Raw genomic sequence first — 21,608 nt, 5'->3', positions numbered from 1 at the left:
ACCCCTCTGTTTTCATTCTGCTTCATTTATTTTATCTTTTTTTAAGTTTTTTTTCACTTCTGTACCTCCTAGTTCTTGATTGTCTCTCTTTCTCTCGCTCCCCACTCTCTCATCACCTTTTTCCTCTCCTCCCCTTTGCTACCCTTCTCCCCTGTTTTCCATTTTGTCTCTACTTCACCCATTCCCTCCCCATATTTTATCACATAACACTGACTTCAGCCTTGGTCATTCACAGCTCCTAATCTCTCTATAATCTCTCTGTGCACTGTCATTATCACCTCTTTATTGCTACCTTTGCTTCTGGAGCCATGACTCACCTTCTCTCAGCCCAGTATAAATACCTCCCTATTTCTCCCTTTTTTTTAGCTTTGACAAAGGTCAGTTAGACTTGAAACGTCAGCTCTTTTCTCTCCTTACAGATGCTGCCAGACCTGCTGAGATTTTCCAGCATTTTCTCTCTTGAGATCTATATGGACTTCAGTAAGGCGTTCAACAAGGTTCCTCATGGAATATAGGGAGAACTAGCTATTTGGATACAGAACTGACTCAAAAATGGAAGACAGAGGGTGGTGGTGGAGGGTTGCTTTTCAGACCTGGAAGCCTGTGACCAGTGGAGTGCCACAAGGATTGGTGCTAGGTCCTCTACTTTTCATCATTTATATCAATGATTTGGATGTGAGCATAAGAGGTGTAGTTACTAAGTTTGCAGATGACACCAAAATTGGAGGTGTAGTGGGCAGCGAAGAAGGTTATCTCAGATTACAAAGGGATTTTGATCAGATGGGCCAATGGGCTGAGAAGTGGCAGATGGAGTTTAATTTAAATAAATGGGAAGTGCTGCATTTTGGGAAAGCAAATCTTAGCAGGACATATACACTTAATGGTAAGGTCCTAGGGAGTGCTACTGCACATGGAGACCTTGGAATGCAGATTCATAGCTCCTTGAAAGTGGAGTTACAGGTAGATAGGATAGTGAAGAAGACATTTGGTATGCTTTCCTTTATTGGTCAGAGTATTGAGTACAGGAGTTGGAAAGTCATGTTGCGGCTGTTGGACATTGGTTAGGCCACTGTTGGAATATTGCGTGCAATTCTGGTCTCCTTCCTATCAGAAAGATGTTGTGAAACTTGAAAGGGTTCAGAAAAGATTTACAAAGATGTTGCCAGGTTTAGAGGATTTGAGCTATAGGGAGATGCTGTACAGGCTGGGGCTGTTTTCCCTGGAGCGGCGGAGGCTGAGGAGTGACCTTATGGAGCTTTATAAAATCAAGGGGCATGGATAGGATAAACAGACAAAGTCTTTTCCCTGGGGTCGGGGAGTCCAGAACTAGAAGGCGGTCGGGGAGTCCAAAACTAGAAGGCAAGGTTTAGGCGGAGAGGGAAAAAAAATGTAAAAGAGCCCTAAGGGGCAACTCTTTCATGCAGAGGGTAGTATGTGTCTGGAATGAGCTGCCAGAGGAAGTGATGGAGGCTGATACAATTGCAACATTTAAAAGGCATCTGGATGGGTATATGAATAGGAAGGGTTTGGAGGGATATGGGCCAGCTGCTGGGACTAGATTGAATTAGGATATCTGGTCAGCGTATCAGGTTGGACCGAAGGGCCTGTTCTGTGTTGTATTTCTCTATGACTCAAGTGTTTGGATGAGGTGACAAAGAAAGATTGCTTCTTTTATTAACCTTCTCAAAATTGGCTGAGAGGTGCAAACAAGATCCTGGGATCACAAGCTCAGGACAATGATGGCTGTGATGGGATTCCAACCAAGTATTAAAAGCTGCAAACACCTATTTAAATCTTATCAAGTTTTTAATGGTGGATTGACCAAAAAGACCATTTAACGGCATTATCCGGTCCTGAAGAAGGGCTTATGCCCGAAACGTTGATTCTCCTCCTTGCTGCAGCAAGGTCAGGCAGCAAATCGGATAGCTTTGGCAAATAGTCTTAAGGAGAATTCGAAGACATTCTATAAATAGCCCAAGGACAAAAGAGTAACTAGAGAGACGATAGGATCCTTTCAATTACAGCAAGGCTGCGCAAGTGGGGAACTGCAGGAAATGGGGGTGATACGAAAGGAGTGTTTTGCATCAATGTTTAATGTGGTGAAGGATATGCAAGATAGCGAACATGGGGTTATAAATAGTGACATCTTGAAAAATGTCCAGGTGCTGGATGTCTTAAAACGCATAAAGGTGGATACATTCCCGGGACTTGATCAAATGTACCCTAGAACTGTGGGAAGCTAGGGAAGTAAATGGTGGGTTCCTTACTGAGATGCAGTGGAAATTCAATTATCTGAACGTGTTAGGTGGGCACAATTTTGTTTGGATAGTTGATTATTCGGAAAATCGATTGAATGCCTTTCCTTTGGGGCTCAGAGTTTTAAAGTCTACTCCCCGTTCAGGAGAGTGCAGCAGCACCCAGCGCATGTGGCCCCGCCTCTGCCTGTCTTCCCTTCTCCCCTCCCCCCCCACCACCAAACCAAATCCAGCACCGCCCCCTGCTCCCAACTCGGTCCAACCCCGTCTGCCAATCTCGTGCAACCCCATCCAACCCAGTCAAAACCCCCCCCCAGCACGAAGCGAGCGAGCCCCATCTCTGGGGCATCCGGATTGCACACCAACAACAAGACTGTTACTGCCTTTGTGGGGTAAGTCTCCAAATAGCGCGCGTCCGCACACGCGCACACACAGCCACACACTCTTTTTACTGCAACTTTTTGACAGGTTCCATGTTTGCCTTGCACAGGACAATGTTGGAGAGACTATTTCTGGGAAGCGGGTGGGGGGGGTTGTTAGAATACACCCCTCTGTCGAACTCCAGGGAAGGTGTGGGAAGAGTGAGAGGGTGGGAGGTCAGTCATTTGGAGACGGTGCCTATTTAATCACTGTAAACAAAAGACTCAATCCCTGCTTGAAACACTCCTTTGATGTAGTGTTTCTATCGGGACCTCAAGATCTCCTTCGGATAAACTGATTTTCGGATAATTGGTATTCGAACAATCGAGTTTCCTCTATATTTGTATCATTGATACTCACGGGTGAGGTGCTGGAAGACTGGAGGTTGACTTACAAGGTGGTAAGGAAAAGCCAGGGAACGAAAGAAAGGCCCATGCCCGAAACGTCGATTCTCCTGCTCCTTGGATGCTGCCTGACCTGCTGCGCTTTTCCAGCACACCTAAAGGTGTGTTAAGGGTTTAATTTTTTTTTAAATTCTGTCTTCAACATGAATGCATTCTCTTATTGAATGCTAAATATTAACCTTGTTTTGACTTGTGGTGTAAATTAAGTGGTTGTATTTGATCTGGGTATGGAAGTTCCATCTTGAATTATTGGTATGTGTACATATGAATCAGCAGAAAGTTTGACATTTACATAGTATTTGTTAATATTTATTTACGACAGCTTTGTGCTGTAAATTATATTGTGTCCAATAGTCGTCCTGGGTGTAATTGAGAGATTGGGCTATAAACCTCTCAGTACAAGTGTAGTGCCATTAATGTTGAGCATGCTCTTTTACTACAGGGGAACCTCAATTATCCAAATGTGATGGGTGGGCACTATTTTGTTGAGATAATCGATTATTTGGTTAATGATGAAATGCCTTTCTTCTGGGGCTCGGAGTTTTTAAAGTCGGCTCCCCGTTCAGGAGACTAGCAGCAGCACACAGCGCGTGAGACCCTTCCCCCAATACAGCCCACTGCCCTCATCCAACACCGCCCCCCAATCCGGTCCAACGCCGCCCTGCCTGTCCCTGACCCCCCCCAACCTTTACATTTACGGCTAAGTAAATGGACAGGTTTTGTTTTGTTGTTGGAGTTTGCTTAATTATTTGCTCTTAGAGCAGTGATATTGTTACTAATACTTCATTGGTGGGTGGCACAGTGGTTAGCACTGCTGCCTCACAGCGCCAGAGACCCGGGTTCAATTCCCGACTCAGGCGACTGACTGTGTGGAGTTTGCACGTTCTCCCCGTGTCTGCGTGGGTTTCCTCCGGGTGCTCCGGTTTCCTCCCACAATCCAAAAATGGGGTATGGTTGCGTTGCGCTTCGGCGGGGCGGTGTGGACTTGTTGGGCCGAAGGGCCTGTTTCCACACTGTAAGTAATCTAATCTAATCTAATCTAAAAATTGAAATGGAAACAGTGCAGATTTTTAAAGTGGTGAACATTTCAGAATTATACAGTATAAAACCAGTTGGCGCAAAGCTTTTGAAAATTACATGAATACTTAATATAAGATCAGTTTGTTGTTTTGGGCATTAACAATAACATTCCATTTCAGAACCTTAGCTCTCCTGTTCCTTCGAAGTTCCAAATAAGCTCTGCTATACCTGCCCTCCATCATTCCTGTATTCTCATTGGTTAAAAAACTAAGGCATGTTGTGCATGCTTTTGCAATTTTTAATTTATCTTTTCCCTGGTATCAGTTGACTTTCCTTGTTCACATTCTCTTCACAAGACTTTGAAGAGCAAAATCATCTAAGGAGCTGTGATTCTGCAATTTCTCCAGCAATTTCTGACTTTGAAGAGCAAGTTTGGTATTGTGTAACCATTGTTTTCTGATTAGTATCATTTTTTTTTATTATTTTGCTAACGTAGCATTGTGTGACTTGAGCTCTTGCTCTTTCCAATAGAGGAGAGTAAGGTTTCTGAGTGAGAACTGGTGCTTTCTAAATTCAAACTGTTGAATTGTTGTGCCTTCCTCCAAGAAATGGCTGTAACTCATTATGTGGTCCATTGTTTCATCTTTTCAGGTGGCTGGGCTCACACTACTGGCTGTTGGTGTTTACTCTGCCAAGAATGCTACAGGAGTCGCTGGGAGATACATTGAGGCCCGACTGGGAAAACCATCCCTGGTTCGCGACACCTCCCGTATCACGTTAGTGGAAGCATTGAAGCGCCCGATCAAAGTAAGGTGGCTTATTGATATATTTCCCTCCCCACCCTATCCGCTTTCCGCAAAGACCGTTCCCTCCGTGACTACCTGGTCAGGTCCACGCCCCCTAACAACCCACCCTCCCTTCCTGGCACCTTCCCCTGCCACCGCAGGAATTGCGAAATCTGCTCTGCGCCCACACCTCCTCACCTCCATCCAAGGCCCCAAAGGAGCCTTCCATCAAAGTTTCACCCGCACATCCACCAATGTAATTTATTGTTTCCGTTATCCCGATACGGTCTCCTTTACATTGTGGTGACTGGACGCCTTCTCGCAGAGTGCTTTAGGGAACATCTCTGGGACACCCGCACCAATCAACCCCACCGCCCCATGGCTGAACATTTCAACTCCCCTCCCACTGCCGAGGACATGCAGGTCCTGGGCCTCCTCCACTGCCATTCCCTCACTGCCCAACGCCTGGAGGATGAACGCCTCATCTTCGCCTCGGGACACTTCAACCCCAGAAGCTCAATGTGGACTTCACCAGTTTCCTCATTTCTCCCCCCCCCACCCCCCCCCAACCTTACCCCAGTTCCAACTTGCCAGCTCAGCACCATCCTTGTGACCTGTCCTGCCTGCCAATCTTCCTTCCTATCCGCTCCACCTCCCTCTCCAACCGATCACCTTTATTCCCACCTCCATCCACCTATTGCACTCTTAGCTACCTTCTCCCCAGCCCCAACACCCTCCTATTTATCTCTCCACCCCAGAGGCTCCCTGCCTCATTCCTGATGAAGGGCTTTTGTCCAAAACATCGATTTTCCTGCTCCTTGGATGCTGCCTGACCTTCTGTGCTTTTCCAGCACCACTCTAATCTTGGCTTATTGCAAAGTCCAGTAAGCTTCAGTAATTGTTACTGAACAAAGTTCAGGCCTAGACTGATCCCATAAGAATGTTATTGCTGTACCTCAATCATGAGAATCAGTGGCATTATGAAATCCTGCATGGTTCTGGGTTTCTATTCTTGCTACATATCCTTCTGCACAGCCACACTCTCCAGCCACTCTTGAAGTCATATCAGCCATGAAGCAGATTCATGACTTTTGTTAATGACTTTTGTTAATAACTTTGTTTACTCTGCATAACAAGTGATATAGTAAATGGCAAAAATAAGTATACGTTATTAGTGAAATTCTGCAGATTCAGTTAAGTTTTTAGTGAAGTAATAGTTGACTGATGCACTCCGAGTTTTGAAAGGACAGAGCTCACTTCAGGGGCAATCTTCTCCTGGTAGTTGGATGGTGCAGACGTGTGCATGTATGTTTTTGCATCTGTTTTGGTCAGTTGTGACAAACTTGAAATACTTTCTGTTCTCACCTTATTTTTAATAACTAGGTTTTTGTATTTTTGCAATTTTTATATCAACTCCAGACTGTTCCACAGTTTATGCATCAATATACTTCTAGCTTTGTGCCTCCTGGGGTGAAGAAAGAATAGCAATAGAATGTCAAATGATGCATGTGACAAGTGTTCCATTTGTGTTGGGTGGGCGGGAGGGTAGCATGTCACAACAATTCACAAATGGGCAAACTCTGAATGGGGATTGGTGGCAAATAGGGATGTGAATGTTTAAATTCATTCATGAGCAATGTGTATTTTAAAAGCTCTTGTTTTTATTACTTTCATCAGGCAAAGAGGGTATTTTAATCCGTTTGTTTAATCGGTGTGAGATGTCTGGTTTTCAACCAAAGTTTGTAGTGTATAATGTAATTTAACATTGAGTTAACACTGAGTTTAAATAATAAACAGAATATCCCAGCACTGCAACTAAAATAAAACATATGCTGGAATTTCTCAGGCCAGGCAGTAATTATGGAAGGAAGTGGAGGTAATGTTTCAAATGTTGGTGGTCATTGACCTTAAGAGTTAGCTGCTTCAGTCTTTACAGCTGCTACCTGACATGCTGAAAATTTCCAGTATCTTCTGCTGTAGAGTCTGTGGTATTTTGCTTTTGTATTTCCTTGCCTTTAGGTATAAGAAGTGATGTAATGGGTTTTGCTTATTTGCTCAGTATGAACGATAATATGAATTGTGCAATTTAAACTGGATATGTTTTTCCTCAGGTTGGTAAGCGTTTGATGAGCAAGCCACAAGATGCACTGGAGGGAGTGGTGTTGAGTGTGAGTTGCTCCATTCCTTTTCGGTTTTTTAAAACATATGTAATATTTAATACATTCAGTTCTCTGTCTGGAGAACTGAATTGATTTACAATTTGATTCTCTACATATAGCATTTGTTCTCTATTCTTATTTCCATCCATAGCCCAAATTGGAGGAACGTGTCAGAGATATTGCCATTGCAACCCGAAACACCAAAAGCAACAAAGGACTATACCGAAATATCCTAATGTATGGGCCCCCGGGAACAGGGAAAACCCTCTTTGCTAAGGTACTGTTGTTTAGTGCGTGAGAGAGAAATTGGGAAAGGGGTGCTTCCTGTTTGTCTTTATATATCAGAATGTGGGATATTACAGTTGGGGAAATGGTGATTTAGATTGTAGTGCAAAAAGGATAGATTCTTGGGCAGATAGATTAATAATGTTCGGTCCTTTATGAAAATTTCAGATAAACAGTAAATAAATTACACCCCGACAAAATTCTTCTTGCACCCCTCCACCATCACCCTTCCTTTATCTTCTCTGCTGTAATTGATCATCTCTGAAAACTTGCTTTGAGCAACAGTAATTGCCATGCATAATCAATGAGCCAGTAGCCCTGGTATTCACATTAAATGTACTGTTTAAGGCTATAAAATACTAAAGTATCATAGGCATGCAGCTTGAGGCAGTTACGGTAACATACTGTTTTATTGGTTCACTGTCAGTGTTAAAATAAGGCAGACCTTGCTTGTGTATGTGGTCTGTCATCTTGGGTTGTCCCAAAGCATTTTACATCCAAGTTATTACTTAGTGTACAGTCAATGTTGTAATGCAGTAAACAATTTCTGCAATGAGGATCCATCATATAGATATTCAATTTGTGATTTATTTTTAGCAGTGCTGGTTTGCAACAAAAGTTTTTACAAAGAGACTAGGAGATCACTCATGCCTTTCTCTTTAAATAATATCATCAGATCTTTCATGTGTACCTGCACCGGCTGAGTTTAGAATCTTAACTCAGCCTATAAGTACTATAAAGATTGACTTTTGCCATAGCTGGAGCAGAGATGAGAACAAGCCAGGCAAACAAAGATGAAACATGATCCATTTTAAAAACTCACTGTGCATTGGTCACATTTCTTCAAACTTTCTAATGTGTTACTTGCTTTCTTGGCTTTTGTTAACTATGGCACATGTTTCCAGAAGCAAATCTCCTTGTGTTTTATCATGACTTTCACTAAAGCAATTCATATAGTTTGTGTCACAGTTGCAAAAAAAGTCATAGTGCACCTTTTGTGATTAAATTAATGGTATGTTGCCAGGGTGATGATGCAAAAGCTTTGCTCTGTCTCTGCAGAGATATATCTCACAGGTGGTATTCCAGCTAAATGACAAATTAATTATCAGCAGTAGCTTTTCACCCAAAAGAGTGCAGTGTCTGAAAGGATTTCCACCATTATTCGAATGACTGAAATTTTCTAACTTTGCCTTAAACTTGCAATTTTCAATACTTTGCCTTGACATCAATTCACCAACACATTTTTTTTGGTTCAATGTGGAATACTCCAACTTGGCCTGGGATGCAGGCATATGTGAAGTGTTGATCATTTGTGATATTTGTCACCAGATATGCTCAGCAGGGGATTAATAATAACAGACTGCTTCGAGGATTAGGATGTGCTGCTCCTGCAGAATTGTAGTTGGATGGTGATAGTTTGTGCATGTGACGATGGAGGAGGAAATACAATGTATAAGAGAGTGGTTTAGCAACATTCGTTCCAGAAAATGACATGTTTCCTAATTGGTCTTTAAATTCTACTGGTTATAGAGTGCAGTTTGCAGAAAGACCGAATAATGTGCAGATGAAAGGGCTGAAATGCAGTAAGTGAAATGTATGATGAATTTACAATCAGGCAGGGTTGTTTTATGATCAGATCCATGCTGTGTTAACAAAATCAGTGTGAAATAATCTTTTAATTAATGCTGCTGTAATTGTGTAAATTTTTAACGATTGCTTTAGTGAGTCAACACTTGCTCCATGGCAGTTTGCACTCGTACATTACTCTAATAAGGATTAAAAATAAAATGAAGCAATTTATTCCATAATTGAGTAGCATAATGATCAGTATATCGCCAGCTGTTACTGAGGTATGAAACACTCTGAATTTATAAAATTCTTTGATTTGATTTACCAAGGTGCAGTGAAAAGTGTTATCTTATGTGCTTTATGAGTAGATCATACTATACAATTGCCTCAGGATAGCAGAACAAAGTGTAGGGTACAACATTACAGCTGCTGAGAGAGATCAACATTAATATTAAAAAGGTCCATTCAGAGGTCTGACAACAGGAAGGAAAAAGCTGTTTTTGAATCTGTATGTATATACAAACTTCTATATCTTCTGCCCGATAGAAAAGAGTGGAAGAGAGTAAAACTGGAGTTGATTTGATTTATTATTGTCACATGTACCTAGGTACAGTGAAAAGCTTTGTTTTGCATGCAGTACAGGCAGATCATATCATACAAAATGTATAAGGGTAATAGAACAGTGCAAGGAATGCAATGTTACAGCTGCAGAGAAGCTGCACAAAGATGGTGGTCAATATTGCATTTGAAATTTGAGAGGTCCATTTAGAAATCTACTGACAGCAGGGAAGATGCTGCTCTTGAATCTATTGGCATGTGTGTTTAAGCTTTTGTATTTTCTGCCTGATGGAAAGAGGTTGGGAGAGATTGTAACTGGGGTGGGAGAGGTCTTTGATGTTGGCTGCCTTTCCAAGGCAGTGAGAGGTATAGGTTGAGTCAATGGATGGAAGATTGACTTGCATGATGGACTAGGCTATGTTCACAACTCTGTAGTTTCTTATGGTCCTGGGCAGAGCAGTTGCTGTACCAAGCCCTGATAGATGGTTTCTAGCTGCATCTATAAAAATTTGTAAAAATCTTCATGCGTATGCCGACTTTCCTTAGCCCCCTCAGGAAGTAGAGGCATTGCTGTGCTTTCTTGCCATGAGTGGATCAGGACAGATTGTTGGTGATTGTCATTCCCAGAAACTTGACGCTCTCAACCATCTTCACCTCGGCACTATTGATGCAGAGGCATGCCCTCCACTCTGCTTCTTGAAGTGAGTGATCAGCTGCTTTGTTTTCCTGAAATTGATGGGAGAGATTGCTGTCTTTACACCATGCCTTTGAGCACTCAAGCTTTTTTAGATTACTTAGTGTGGAAACAGGCCCTCCGGCCCAACAAGTCCACACCGACCTGCCGAAACGCAACCCACCCAGACCCATTCCCCTACATTTACCCCTTCGCCTAACACTATGGGCAATTTAGCATGGCCAGTTCACCTAACCCGCACATTTTTAGACTGGTGGGAGGAAACCGGAGCACCCGGAGGAAACCCACACAGACACGGGGAGAATTGAACCCGGGTCTCTGGCGTTGTGAGGCAGCAGTGCTAACCACTGTGCCACCGTGCTGCCCACTCTGTGTACTCCTGCTCATTGTTGTTTGAGATCTGATCTATGATGGCGTTGTCGTCATCAAACTTATAAATGGGAATGGTATGGAATTTGGCCACACAGTCATGAGTGTTTAAGGAGTGTAGTGGGGGGCTGAGTATGCAGCCTTGCGGGCCACTAGTGTTGAGGATTATTGTGAAGGAGGCGTTGTCGCCTGTCCTTACTTACTGCGGTCTATTGGTCAGGAAGTCAAGAATCCAGTTACAGATGTAGGAGTCAAAGAGCTAGGCCTGGAGTTTGGAGATGAGTTTGTTTAGGATTGTGATGTTGAAGGCAGAGCGTAGTAATTAAATAGGAGTCTGACATAGGTATCCATTTTTTGCAGATGTTCCAGGAATGAGAGTAGGACCAGAGGGCTGTTTGCTGTTGACCTGTTGTGGAAGTGGAATTGCAAGGGATCAAGGCTTTCTGGGAGGCTTGAGTTGATGTGAGCCATGACCAACCTCTTGAAGCACTTCTTTGGTCTGTTGTGGTGGGTGATACCACTTCCGGTTCTATTTCTGAGAGTATGGTAAATGGGTCCGAGTAGATATCTTTGTTGATGGAGTTCCGGTTTGAATACCAGGCCTCTAGGAATTCCCGTGCATGTCTTTGTTTAGCCTGTCCCAGGATGGGTGTATTATCTCTGTCAAATTGGTGTCCCCTGTCATCTGTGTACAGGTACTAGTGATAGTTGATCGTGTCTTTTGGTGGTTAGTTTGTGCTCATGTATCCTGGTGGCTAGTTTCCTGCCTGTCTGTCAAATGTGCAGTTTGTTGCAGTCCTTGCAGGGTATTTTGTATATGACGTTTGTTCTGCTTGTTGCTACAGGGTTCTTAGATTCATTAAGAGCTGTTTTTAGTGTGTTGGTAGGTTTGTGGGGTATCAAGGGGCTGGAGTAGTTCTGGTCGTCATCGAGATGTCTTTAATGTATGATAGTGTGGCTAGAGTCTCTGGGCATGTTGTGTCTTTTTTAGGTTTGTTGTGTAAGAATAGGTGGACTGTGCTTATCAGGTACCCATTGTTCTTGAATACATTGTATAGGTGCTTTTCTTCGGCATCTCGATAGTTCCTGGGTGCTGCAGTGTGTTCTGGCTCTTTTAAATAGTGTCCAGATGCAGCACCATTTGTGGATGTTGACATGATTGCTCCTATAGGTCAGGCAGCATCCAAGGAACAGGAACCCATCATCATTCCTGATGAAGGACTCCTGCCTGAAACGTCGATTTTCCTGTTCCTCAGATGCTGCCTGACCTGTGCATTTCCAGCACCACTCTAATCTTGACTCTAATCTCCAGTATCTGCAGTTATCACTTTCGCCTGATTGCTCCTATAGTTGAGTATCTGGGCTGTATGTGTCACTTTCCTATAGATGCTGGTCTGCAGATCTCCATTGGCTTTTCATCCTACTATGAAATCTAGGGAGGGGAGTCTGTTCTCTTCCTTTTCGATGAACTTCATACCAGTAAAGATGTTGGTTGTATTTGTGTGTTTCTTCTAATTTGTTCCATTTCATGACAAAGGTGTCATCCACATAGTGGACCCAAAGCTTGGGTAGGAGAGGGCTGCATGGCTGCTTCTGATATTGGTGATCCCATGGGTATCCCATTGATTTGTTTATAGGTCTTGTCGTTGAAAGTGAAGTGGGTAGCTGCAGCAAACATTACATTGGACAGACTGGCAGGAAACTAGCCACCAGGAGACAAGAACTTCAACTAACCACCAAAAGACACGATCAGCTATCAGTAGTATCCTTACACACAGACAATGAGGGACATCAGTTCGGCTGGGACAATATATCCGTCCTGGGATAGGCTAAACAGAAACACGCACAGGAATTCCTAGAGGCCTAACATTCAAACTGGAACTCCAACAGCAAACACATTGATTTGGACCCCATTTAGCAACCTCTTGGAAAACCAGAAGTGATATCACCCACCACAACAAACCAAGACACACAAATAGAAAGTGGGACAGAACACCAGCGCTTCTTGATGTTAGCTAGCAATGGTGATGAAACGTCTGAGGACAAATCTTCCAGCTCATCAAGCAAACCTACAACCTGAACTACAAATCTTGACAAAAATTGCAATCTTTAAAATTTGTGTAACAATGGTCGATGTTCAGACCTCTGGGGCAGGAGATGTGTTGGTGGAATTTCGCGAGCACATTCTTAAGGTTAGCCTCATTGAAGTCACCGGTTACAATGAACATGTCTTTGGGTTACTTGTCTCAAGACTGTTTGTTTGTAGTGTCGTTTACTTCATCAAGTACACTCTTCACTTCACTTCTGCATGGGGTTGGATGTATCCTGTTGTCGGGAATTGTGAATTGGTGTTAATTAAGATAGGAGGGTTGGAGATAAAACAATTGATAAATGAGGAGAATCGTAAATCTTAAGGTTTAAAAAAAGTGTGTGGATAGCAGACTGCTTGATCAGACTATAATCGATTTTTCCAATTAGCTTCAGTGACACTGTCCAAGTAATGTATGTGAAACAGTCACTAAATATATTAGTGCTGTGGCTGTTTAAGGTTACTTAAACCGCTGACAGCGTATCCTTGTCTGTGCAAGTGGATTATTTTAGTTAATTTAAGGAAGTTGCATTGTCCCTGAAATGATAACTGCTTGCACAGAGGATTTCTGGTTGCATGACACTTGGTTGCTTATTCTGTGCAGTGGATTACATGCAATGGCTGCTCTGTGTGGCACTTTCCTATCAGATTTGTGCAGTGCTGAGATGTCATTTTCTTCCCAAGGGCAGATGTTTAACAGCATTGCCTGTAAAGTGAGCATCAACAGGAATATCTCATTTGAGAGTTTAATAACTATACTGACACCTCTTCCAGCAGTTCCACAATTTCACAGGATTTCTCTCCATTGTAAATAGCCTCGCTGCTTAATCACTCTAATCGTGGAGATTTGCATCAACACTTGTAATTGCATAAAGGAAAATTAGTCTTAAATTATAGTGTGTGGTAGGACTATATTTAGAGAGCATACTTCTTTTTATATAACACTGCAGTGATTCAGTTTGTGCTGGAACTAAGAAATAGTGGACCTGAAGCACAGCCAAAACCCTAATGCAGTTGAATGTACTGGTATTAATTGTATACATTCATGTTGTAACCACATTTTTCTGATTGATTGATAAGTTCTTATGCATGCAAACCTGTCTGTTTTTGCCTATAATTTCTTATGACCACATTTATTTTGGAAACTGGGCAAACCTGTTACACTGTAGTTTATACCCTTCTGTCAGTAGCAGCACTTCCATTGGTGGGTTGTTGAAATTGTAGGGTTCGAAGTTTATTTTGAGGGTTTTTGTTCTAATGTGGAGTAGGAAATATAAGAGTTTATGTATGAATTATGACATGCGTGATTTAGATGTGTGCACCATGATATAATTATCTCCTACTTCAACACAGAAATATGTTTAATTGAATCCTCCTGTGTGCTTGTATGCTAATATTAATGGTACCAGTGTTAATGTAACCACACATGTAAGTGTTAGTGCAACTATTCATGAATATTAATATAATAATTTTGAACATGCCAATTAAGCAAATTGTGAGGACAAAACCAATGTAGAATATAACTTTGTATCAGTCTTCACTCAGGCTGGTGGATCAAATTTTAAACCAAGACCCTGCTGCCCCCATTGGTGGCTTTAAATGATCACATGACACTTTTAGAAGAGGAGCAAGGGAGTTATTTGAATTTCCTAGCCAATATTCATCCTTCAGTTCAACATCACTTTAAAAACAATCACTGACATGGTTTTTGTTGAGACGTTGCTGTGCATTGATTGATGAGCCACATCTGTTGCTTTACAACAGTGGCAAAGACTCAAAGGAATTTTGATTACCTATAAAGCATTTCAGGTGCACATCTTTAAACCTACTTTGGGAAAGAGGCGCAAGAATCAGAATACTCAGAGCCTACAGCTGCGATCAATGCCTCTTCTATTCACTTTGAAAATGGGAAGCTCACGGTTCAGGAAAGCATATCTACTTCCAAATTTATTCTTCTCGTGACTTGCTTTTTTTTTCCTTCAGAAACTAGCTGCACATTCCGGCATGGATTATGCTATTATGACGGGTGGTGATGTCGCTCCTATGGGTCGTGAGGGTGTCACGGCCATGCACAAAGTTTTTGATTGGGCAGCTACCAGCAGAAGAGGGTGAGTTTGTCATTTTGATTTGGGAGTGTAAGAGTGTTAGTATGTCAAAGAGATGAGTTAATTGCATGTTAGTTCTTGGTGGAGGGGGATACTGACTGAAAACCTCTCCATGCAGTAATGTCTGTTTGGCTCTTGCTTTGTACAGCAGTGACCTTAAGGACTCTGCTACTTTCCACTTAATTTTTATCTGATTTTGCTCGGAGATGGATGTTACTGCTGAGAATTTGCAATACTTTTGTTTATTTCATCTTGTGTTTGCTTCCAGGTTAGAACTAAAATACAATTAACCACGTGAATCTCTCCCATAATATTGCTGTGTTAGGGGTTGTGTACCCATGTCTTTAAACATTTTGGCTGAGGCTGCCAAAACTCATTTAATGTAGCACTCTTGCAACTATCATGCATCAGAGACTTTCACCTGAAACAGAATTTGCCACTTGATCCACTTGCACCAATGTGCTTAAAAATGTTGGTGCCACTTACTGTTTGCTTCCTGGGAGTGCCTTATTCTTAGATCAGTGGTCCTAGTGTCAGCACCACAGGATAATGAGAATTAATTAGTTTGGGCTTTTGGTTTAAATATTTCGATGTCTTTATCTGAAGTCAAAGAAATGATTATAAATTGCCTCCTGTGCACAGGCTTTTGCTGTTTGTGGATGAGGCGGATGCGTTCCTTCGAAAGAGAGCAACAGTAAGTGTATTACCCACATGTCCTTTTGAAAACTTTGCAAACAGAAACAATTGCTAGGGCACAAAGTATTGCTTGTCCATGGTCCTAATTAATTGTGAGCATTTAAAACAAATGTACATTTTTGGCAAACATCATAATTTTTTTTACTCCAACCTTCTTTTTCTCCTCGATTTGTTCTTAATCCTATCCCAGTGCCACTCTGCTGTGGAGTACTGTTGTTAGACTTTAGTTGACTCAGTAAGGTTGAGTGACCTTGGTTGATCAGTGTCAGAGGATTGGAAAAATGCCAGTGTGACACCCTTAGTCACAAAGGGAGAGGGGCAACAAGTGGGTAACTGTAGACCACTTAGGCTGACATAGAGTCATAGAGATGTACAGCATGGAAGCAGAGCCTTCGATCCAACCCGTCCATGCCGACCAGATATCCCAACCCAATCTAGTCCCACCTGCCTGGACCTGGCCCATATCCCTCCAAGCCCTTCCTATTTATATCTGAAACTTTATTGCTGGAACAGCACAGCAGGTCAGGCAGCATCTAGGGAACAGAAGATTTCCTATTTATATACCCATCCAAATGCCTTTTAAATGTTGCAACTGTACCAGCCTCCACCACTTCCTCTGGCAGCACATTCCATACACATACCACACTCTGTGTGAAAACGTTGCCCCCAAGGTCTCTTTTATATGTTTCCCCTCTCACCTAAACCTATGCCATCTGGTTCTGGACTCCCTGACCCCAGGGTAAAGACTTTGTCTATTTATCCTATCCATGCCCCTCATGATTTTGTAAACCTCTATAAAGTCGCCCCTCAACCTCCGACACTCCAGGGAAAACAGCCCAGCCTATAGCTAAAATCCTCCAGCATCCTTGTAAATCTTTTCAGGTTTCTCAACATCTTTCCTATAGGAAGGAGGCCAGAATTGCACGCAATATTCCAACAATGACCTAACCAATGTCTTGTACAGCCGCAACATGACCTCCCAACTCCTGTACTCAGTACTCTGACCAATAAAGAAAAGCATACCAAATGCCTTCTTCACTATCCTATCTACCTGTGACTCTACTTTCAAGGAGCTATGAACCTGCACTCCAAGATCTCCATGTTCATTAGCACTCCCGAGGACCTTACCATTAAGTGTATAAGTCCTGGGAAGATTTGCTTTTCCAAAATGCAGGACCTCACATTTATCTGAATTAAACTCCATCTGTCACTTCTCAGCCCATTGGCCCATCTGGTCAAGGTCGCGTTGTAATCTGAGGTAACGTTCTTCACTCTCCACTACACCTCCAATTTTAGCGTAATCTGCAAACTTACTAACTGTACCTCTTTATGTAAATAACAAAAAGTAGAGGAGCCAGCACCGATCCTTGTGGCACTCCACTGGTCACAGGCCACCAGTCTGAAAAACAACCCTCCACCACCACCCTCTGTCTTCTACCTTCGAGCCAGTTCTGTATCCAAATGGCTAGTTCTCCCTGTATTCCATGAGATCTAACCTTGCTGATCGGTCTCCCATGGGGAACCTTGTCGTATGCCTTACTGAAGTCCATTTAGATCGCACCTACTGCTCTGCCCTCAATAATCCTCTTTGTTACTTCTTCAAAGAACTCAATCAAGTTTGTGATTCATGATTTTCCACACACAAAGCCATGTTAACTATCAGTCCTTGCTTTTCCTGTACATGTACATCCTGTCCCTCAGGATTCCCTCCAACAATTTGCCCACCACCGAGGTCAGGCTCACCGGTCTATAGCTCCCTGGCTTGTCCTTACCACCCTTCTTAAACAGCAGCACCACGTTAGCCAACCTCCAGTCTTCCGGCACCTCATCTGTGACTATCGATGCTTCAAATATCTCAGCAAGAGGCCCAGCAATCACTTCCCCAACAATCACTTCTATAGCTTCTCACAGAGGTCTAGGGTACACATGATTAGGTCCTGGGGTTTTGTCCACCTTTTATGCGTTTCAAGCCATCCAGCACCACCACCTCTGTAATATGGACATTTTGCAAGGTGTAACCATCTATTTCCCTACACTTTTTATCTTCCATATCCTTTTCTACAGTAAATACTTATGCAAAAATACTCATTTAGTATTTTCCCCATTTTCTGCAGCTCCACACAAAGGCTGCCTTGCTGATCTTTGAGGGGCCCTATACTCTCCCTCGTTACCCTTTTGTCCTTAATGTATTTGTAAAAACCTTTTGGATTCTCCTTAATTCTATTTGCCAAAGCTATCTCATGTCCCTTTTTTCCCCTCCTGATTTCCCTCTTAAGTATACTCCTACTGCCTTTATACTCTTCTAAGGATTCACTCGATCTATCCTATCTGTACCTGACATATGCTTCCTTCTTTTTCTTAACCAAACCCTCAATTTCTTTAGTCATTCAGCATTCCCTATACCTACCAGCCTTTCCTTTCACCCTGACAGGAATATACTTTCTCTGGATTCTCGTTATCTCATTCCTGAAGGCTTCCCATTTTCCAGCTGTTCCTTTACCTGTGAACATCTGCCCCCAAACAGCTTTCAAAAGTTCTTGCCTAATACCATCAAAATTGGCCAATCTCCAATTTAGAACTTCAACTTTTCGATCTGGTCTATCCTTTCCCATCACTATTTTAAATCTAATGGAATTATGGTCACTGGCCCTAAAGTGCTCCCCCACTGACCCCCACTGACCTTGCCTTATTTCCCAAGAGTAGGTCAAGTTTTGCACCTTCTCTAGTTGAATCAGAAAATTTTCTTGTACACACTTAACAAATTCCTCTCCATCTAAACCCTTAACACAATGGCAATCCCAGTCTATGTTTAGAAAGTTAGAATCCTCTACCATAACCACCCAATTATTCTTACAGATAGCTGAGATCTCCTTACAAGTTTGTTTCTCAATTTCCCTCTGACTATTAGAGGATCGATGATACAATTCCAATAAGATGATCATCCCTTTCTTATTTCTCAGTTCCACCCAAATAACTTCCCTGGATATATTTCCAGGAATACTCTCCCTCAACACAGCTGTAATGATATCCCTTATCAAAAACGCCACTTCCCCTCCTCTCTTACCTCCCTTTCTATCCTTCCTGTAGCATTTGTATCCTGGAACATTAAGCTGCCAGTCCTGCCCATCCCTGAGCCATGTTTCTGTAATTGCAATGATATCCCAGTCCCGTGTTCCTAACCATGCCCTGAGTTCATCTGCCTTCCCCGTTAGGCCCCTTGCATTAAAATTAGTGCAGTTTAATTTATTAGTCCTACCTTGTCCCTGCCTACCCTGACTGTTTGACTCACTTCTGTTCTCAACTGTACCCACCTCAGACTGATCTCTTTCCTCACTATCTCCATCTATTGTTGGAAAAGCATTTAAATTTGTCTTTGAGGAAGTAATGGCAGAACATTTAGAAAAGCACAATCTAATCAAGCACAATCATTATGGCTTCTTGAAAGGGAAATTGTCTGACTTTTAAAGAATTATTTGAGCAAGCGTCAACCAAAGGGGAACCAATAGATGTGTTCTATTTGGATTTCCAGAAGGTGTTCGACAAGGTACCTCATAAAAACATAAGATCCCATGGTGTTAGATGTAGTATATTGGCATGGATAGAAAATTGGCTAATGGGCAGGAAACAGCAAATGTAGATATGGGTTTCTTTTTTCACCATGGCAACCCTTGACCAATGGGATTCCACATGGATCAGTGCTCGGACTGCAACTGTTCACAATATACATTTGGAGAAGGAAATATATATACTCTAGCCAAATTTGCAGAAGTCACAAAAATAGGTGGAAAGTCCAAGTTCCAAGGGGGATGCAAATTGTTTACCAAGAGATGTGGATAGGTTAAGTAAGTGGGCAATAAGTTGGCAAATGGAGTATAATTTAAAGTTTGTGAGAAGATTTGTAGCTCGGGTGCTCGTTCGTGTGGTTCTGTTCGCCGAGCTGGAAGTTTTTGTTGCAAACGTTTTGTCTCCTGTGTAGGTGACATCCTCAGTGCTTGGGAGCCTCCTGTGAAGCGCTTCTGTGGTGTTTCCTCCGGCATTTATAGTGGCCTGTCCCTGCCGCTTCCGGTTGTCAGTTTCAGCTGTCTGCTGTAGTGGCCGGTATATTGGGTCCAGGTCGATGTGTTTGTTGATGGAGTTTGTGGATGAGTGCCATGCTTCTAGGAATTCCCTGGCTGTTCTTTGTGGAGTATAATGTGGGAAATGTGAAGTTGTTCATTTTGGAAGGGTGAACATCAGACCAGTATTATTTAAATGGAGAAAAACAGCAGAAAGCTGCAATACAAAGGAACTTGGGTACTTGTGCACAGAAAGTTAGCACAAAGGTTCAGGAGCTAATCGGGGAAATTAATGAAATGTTGGGCCTTATTTCATGGATACCAGAGGAGGCACATCTTATTGCAATTATACAAAACGCTAGTGTGATCGCACCTGGAATACTGTGAGCAGTTTTGGTTCCCCAATTTAAGGAAAGATTTTTTGGAGGCAGATCAGAGCAGGTTCATTCGGATTATCCCTGGTATGAAGGAATTGTTTTATGAGCAAAAACTAAATGGGCTGGGTCTGTAGTCAATAGAGTTTAGAAGAATGAGAGGTGATCTCACGGTGGCACAGTGGTTAGCACTGCTGCCTCACAGTGCCAGAGACCCGGGTTCAATTCCCACCTCAGGCAACTGTCTGTGTGGAGTTTGCACATTCTCCACGTGTCTGCATGGGTTTCCTCCGGGTGCTCCGGTTTCCTCCCACAGTCCAAAGATGTGCAGGTCAGGTTAATTAGCCATACTAAATTGCCCGTAGTGTTTGGTGAAGGAGTAAATGTAGGGGAATGGGTCTGGGTGGGTTGCTCTTCGGTGGGTCGGTGTGGACTTCTTGGTCCGAAGGGCCTGTTTCCACACTGTAAGAAATCAAATCTAATCGCATTGAAACTTATAGGATTCTTAAGGTTTTGGCAGGGTAAATGCTGAGAGTAGGTTTCCCTTCTGTAACCAGAGGGCATCGTCTCAGAATGAAGGGATACCAATTTAAAACTGAGATGAAGAATTTCTTTTCTCAGAGGGTTGAGCGTTTTTGGAGCTCTGTGCCACAGAGCCATGGGGGCAAAGTCCTTGTGTATTTTTAAGGCTGAGATAGATTCTTGATCAGTAGGGGAAATCATAGGAATTGGGATGTCATGTTGCAGCTGTACCGAAAGATGGGAGGGCCACTTTTTTGGAATATTGTGTACAGTTCTGGTTCCCCTGCTTTGGAAGGATATTATTGAATTGGAAAGGATGCAGAAAAGATTCACAAGGATGTTGCCCGAACTGGAGCGTTTGAGTTGTAAGGAGAGTCTGGAAACGCTGAGACTTTTCTCTTTGTGTCGTAGGAAGTTGAGGAGTAACCTTATTAGAGGTTTATCAAATCAGGCCATTGGTAAGGTAAATAACAACAGTGTGTTCCCTCGGGAAGGGGAGTTCAAAAGTAAAGGGCATAATTTTAAGGTGAGGGGAAAGATTTAAGAGGGACCTAAGGGACAACCTTTTCACACACAGTGTGAATTGTATGTGGAATGAACTGCCAGAGGAACTGGTGGACGCTGGTACCGTTATGACATTTAAAAGATATTTGCACAGGTACTTGGATCTGAAAAGGTTTAAAGGGATATGCACCAAATGCTGGGAAATGGGACTAGTTTAGTTTGGGACACCTGGTTGGCATGGGTGAGTTGGACCGAAGGATCTGTTTCAGTGTGACTCTGAGTGGTTGTGAGGAATATTTGATTAGTCATGATCCTATCAAATGGCGAAACAGGCTCTTCCTGTTTTTGTTTCTTATGGTATAAGCATGCACAAGCTGGTTTTACTTCTCCATTAATAATTGGGAAATACAGTGGAAAATTATCATTCCTAGATATGATCCTATTAAGATTGAGTTTGGAATATTTGGCTCAGTGTGGTATTTTTTTTTGTGTCTGAGCTACTGCTCTTTCTGTTTCACATCTTTGGTTTGAAGTGTTTTTGAAGAAATAATGTTTTGCTTTTTTTTCAAAAAACCTCTGCTGCTCTCAACAGGGCTCAGAGCAAGGTAGCCCCTGCCTGCATTTGTTACTTTAGAATTGATTGGTTCCCAGTCGTAATTAATTTCAACACTTGGAGGAAGAAATTGAGTATTACATAGATTAATAATAACAAAGGCACTAGAAAAGAATTAATGTAATTGCACAC

At 42.5% G+C, this 21,608-nt stretch overlaps 1 protein-coding gene across 1 annotated transcript in view; it reads left to right on the top strand.

The window, feature by feature from the left end:
* The window catches only part of atad3 (ATPase family AAA domain containing 3), a 66,316-nt gene that overhangs the window by 18,201 nt on the left and 26,507 nt on the right, over nt 1-21,608 (top strand). The window contains exons 8-12 of the mRNA XM_043675799.1: nt 4,751-4,906; nt 6,996-7,052; nt 7,195-7,320; nt 14,591-14,715; nt 15,355-15,406. Of these exons, the coding sequence (XP_043531734.1) occupies nt 4,751-4,906; nt 6,996-7,052; nt 7,195-7,320; nt 14,591-14,715; nt 15,355-15,406 (516 nt within the window). The remainder of the gene's footprint in view (nt 1-4,750; nt 4,907-6,995; nt 7,053-7,194; nt 7,321-14,590; nt 14,716-15,354; nt 15,407-21,608) is intronic.

This window comes from Chiloscyllium plagiosum, chromosome 34 (genome assembly GCF_004010195.1).
Source record: "Chiloscyllium plagiosum isolate BGI_BamShark_2017 chromosome 34, ASM401019v2, whole genome shotgun sequence".
Taxonomy (NCBI): Eukaryota; Metazoa; Chordata; class Chondrichthyes; order Orectolobiformes; family Hemiscylliidae; genus Chiloscyllium; species Chiloscyllium plagiosum.
The sequence above is the reverse complement of the archived record's forward strand: the minus strand, read 5'-3'. Positions and strand labels throughout refer to the sequence as shown.